The sequence below is a fragment of the Larimichthys crocea genome, unplaced genomic scaffold, assembly GCF_000972845.2.
Source record: "Larimichthys crocea isolate SSNF unplaced genomic scaffold, L_crocea_2.0 scaffold452, whole genome shotgun sequence".
NCBI classification, from domain to species: Eukaryota; Metazoa; Chordata; class Actinopteri; family Sciaenidae; genus Larimichthys; species Larimichthys crocea.
The window spans coordinates 1-3,619 of record NW_020855886.1 but is presented as its reverse complement, the minus strand read 5'-3'; the positions used below and the strand labels follow the sequence as shown (position 1 = coordinate 3,619).

Genomic DNA, 3,619 nt, shown 5'->3' with positions numbered 1-3,619 from the left:
GTGTAAAGTTGCTTTAAAACAGTGTAAAGTTGTTCTGTGACAGTGTAAAGTTGCTTTAAAACAGTGTAAAGTTGTTCTGTGACAGTGTAAAGTTGCTTTAAAACAGTGTAAAGTTGTTCTGTGACAGTGTAAAGTTGCTTTAAAACAGTGTAAAGTTGTTCTGTGACAGTGTAAAGTTGTTCTGTGACAGTGTAAAGTTGTTCTAAGAATGTAAAGTTTCCCCGTGTTGGTCTTGTGATGATTTCGGGGCGTCGTGTCATGGCACCGTGTATTGCGTGGTGCTGTGTTCTTACTCGTCACGGCAATGGTGATGTCAGCAGGTGTTCTGGGCGTGGCCTCAGAGTGGGGGGGGCTAAGTGGCTCCAGGCTGATGGACGGCTGGTTGCTGTCACCCAGTGTCGCCCTCTGGCTGCCAGACGCCTGATTGACGCCCAGACGCTCAACGTCCAACACCACACTGTCCACGCAGGGAAGACTGGTCTGAGGACAGAGGAGACAGGAGGCAGAAAAGAGGAGACAGAAGACGGAGGCGAGGAGAGGAGACAGGAGACAGAGGAGAGGAGACAGAAGAGAGGAGACAGGAGACAGAGGAGAGGTGACATAAGACAGAGGAGAGGAGAGAGGAGACAGAGGAGAGGAGACAGGAGACAGAGGCGAGGAGGCAGAAAAGAGGAGACAGGAGATGGAGGCGAGGAGAGGAGACAGGAGACAGAGGAGAGGAGACAGGAGACAGAGGAGAGGTGACATAAGACAGAGGAGAGGAGACAGGAGACAGAGGAGAGGTGACAGGAGACAGTGGAGAGGAGACAGGAGACAGAGGAGAGGAGACAGGAGACGGAGGAGAGGAGACAGGATACGGAGGCGAGGAGACAGAGGAGAGGTGACATAAGACAGAGGAGAGGAGACAGGAGACGGAGGAGAGGAGACAGGAGACAGAGGAGAGGAGACAGGAGACGGAGGCGAGGAGACAGAGGAGAGGAGACGGAGGCGAGGAGACAGAGGAGACATAAGACAGAGGAGAGGAGACAGGAGACAGAGGAGAGGAGACAGGAGACAGTATTTTTTTAACACGATGTGTCGGGTCCATCAGCTGTCGTGCTCTGCGATGACTCACCATGATGCCGAGCGCCTTCAGGATGTTCAGCTTACACATCGGACAGGTGCAGTGCTCGTTCAGCCACGGGTCCACACACACCTTATGGAAGACGTGTCTGCAGAGAGGGAGACAGGTCATCAGAGAGACAGGTCATCAGAGAGATCATCAGACAGACAGACAGACAGACAGACAGACAGGTCATCAGATAGACAGCCAGACAGACAGACAGGTCATCAGACAGACAGGTCACCAAACAGACAGACAGAGAGATCATCAGACAGACAGACAGACAGGTCATCAGGCAGACAGACAGACAGGCCATCAGACAGACAGGTCATCAGACAGATCATCAGACAGACAGACAGGTCATTAGACAGACAGACAGGTCATCAGACAGACAGACAGGTCATCAGACAGGTCATTAGACAGACAGACAGGTCATCAGACAGACAGACAGGTCATCAGACAGGTCATCAGACAGAGACAGACAGACAGGTCATCAGACAGACAGACAGGTCATCAGACAGGTCATTAGACAGACAGACAGGTCATTAGACAGACAGACAGGTCATCAGACAGACAGACAGACAGACAGGTCATCAGACAGACAGACAGACAGACAGACAGACAGGTCAGACTCACTTGCAGGGCAGGATTCGGACCACGTCGTTCAGCTGGTACGCCTCGATACAGACGGCACAGTGGTTAAAGTCTGGGTCGGTTTCCTGAAACAGAGACAAGGAGAACCGGGTCAGAACCTTTTATTGTTCTGGTTCTGGTTCTGTTATGATTCCTGTCAGCTGTTTGTCATGTTTATCTTTGGCCGCCTCGTCATGTGACCTCTGACCTCTCTGATTGGTCGTCTATCACAGCCTGAAGGTCGAGCACATAATAAGTGCAGCTCAGGGTCCTGCTGCCCTCCATGTATCAGCTCACCTTGTCTCCTTTCTTCACCGTCCTCGTCGTCAACTTCCCGATCGCTTTCTTCGCCGCGTCCCCGAGACGACGCTGAGAGAGAAGAGAGGACAGAGAGGACAGAGAGAGAGGACAGAGAGAGAGAGGACAGAGAGGACAGAGAGAGGACAGAGAGAGGACAGAGAGGACAGAGAGAGGACAGAGAGAAGAGAGGACAGAGAGAAGAGAGGACAGAGAGAGAGGACAGAGAGGACAGAGAGAAGAGAGGACAGAGAGAGGACAGAGAGAGACAGAGAGAGAGAGAGAGAGAGACAGAGAGAGAGGACAGAGAGGACAGAGAGAAGAGAGGACAGAGAGAGACAGAGAGAGAGGACAGAGAGAAGAGAGGACAGAGAGAGGACAGAGAGAAGAGAGGACAGAGAGAGACAGAGAGAGAGAGAGAGGACAGAGAGAGAGAGGACAGAGAGGACAGAGAGGACAGAGAGAAGAGAGAGACAGAGAGAGAGGACAGAGAGGACAGAGAGAAGAGAGGACAGAGAGAGGACAGAGAGAAGAGAGGACAGAGAGGGACAGAGAGAAGAGAGAGAGACAGAGAGGACAGAGAGAGAGGACAGAGAGAGACAGACAGAGAGAGACAGAGAGAGAGAGAGAGAGAGAGAGAGAGAGAGAGAGAGAGAGACAGAGAGAGAGAGACAGAGAGGACAGAGAGAGAGAGAGAGAGAGAGAGAGAGAGACAGACAGAGAGGACAGAGAGAGAGGACAGAGAGAGACAGAGAGAGAGACAGAGAGAGAGACAGAGAGGACAGAGAGAGACAGAGAGGACAGAGAGAGATACAGAGAGAGAGACAGAGAGAGAGACAGAGAGAGACAGAGAGAGAGACAGAGAGAGAGAGAGACAGAGAGAGGGACAGAGAGAGAGAGACAGAGAGGACAGAGAGAGACAGAGAGAGACAGAGAGAGAGAGAGACAGAGAGAGAGAGAGACAGAGAGAGGACAGAGAGAGAGACAGAGAGAGAGAGAGAGAGAGACAGAGAGAGACAGAGAGACAGAGAGAGAGAGAGACAGAGAGAGGGACAGAGAGAGAGAGACAAAGAGGACAGAGAGACAGAGAGAGAGAGAGACAGAGAGAGAGAGAGAGAGAGACAGAGAGGACAGAGAGAGACAGAGAGGACAGAGAGAGACAGAGAGAGAGAGACAGAGAGAGGACAGACACAGAGAGACAGAGAGGACAGAGAGAGAGACAGAGAGAGGACAGAGAGAGACAGACAGAGCGTTACACCTCCACACCTGAGACAGCTCAACATTCATGCAATGTTGCTGTAACGTTGATGTAAAATGAACACTCTTCTTAAGTAGTATTCTGATTACTACAACTGTCTGTGTGAGGCCTCTAGTAGCAGTACTCAGTGGTACTCTCAGTACTCAGAGTACTGAGTACTCTTAGTACTCTCCTGACGGTCTGTGGTTCTTAATGAAAATCTCCCATCAGCCCCGGCTGTTCTGTGTTTACTCAAAGTGTGACTGCAGGAGGTGAAGTGAAGGTTGCTCTGCAGCAGATGGAGGGAGGAGGAGGAGGGGAGGAAGAGGGGGGGAGAAGGAGGAGGGGAG

The 3,619-nt window shown here is 51.6% G+C and overlaps 1 protein-coding gene across 1 annotated transcript; it reads right to left on the bottom strand.

Annotated features, from left to right (window-relative positions):
• Positions 1 to 108: 108 nt before the first annotated feature.
• Positions 109 to 2,179, bottom strand: LOC104936085 (E3 ubiquitin-protein ligase RNF130; the record flags this gene model as incomplete). Its single annotated transcript, XM_027276570.1, has 4 exons — positions 109 to 480; positions 1,115 to 1,211; positions 1,739 to 1,821; positions 2,033 to 2,179. Coding segments are annotated over 4 exons (699 nt in total), but the record flags the coding sequence as incomplete, so codon positions are not given.
• Between the last annotated feature and the right edge of the window lie 1,440 nt (positions 2,180 to 3,619).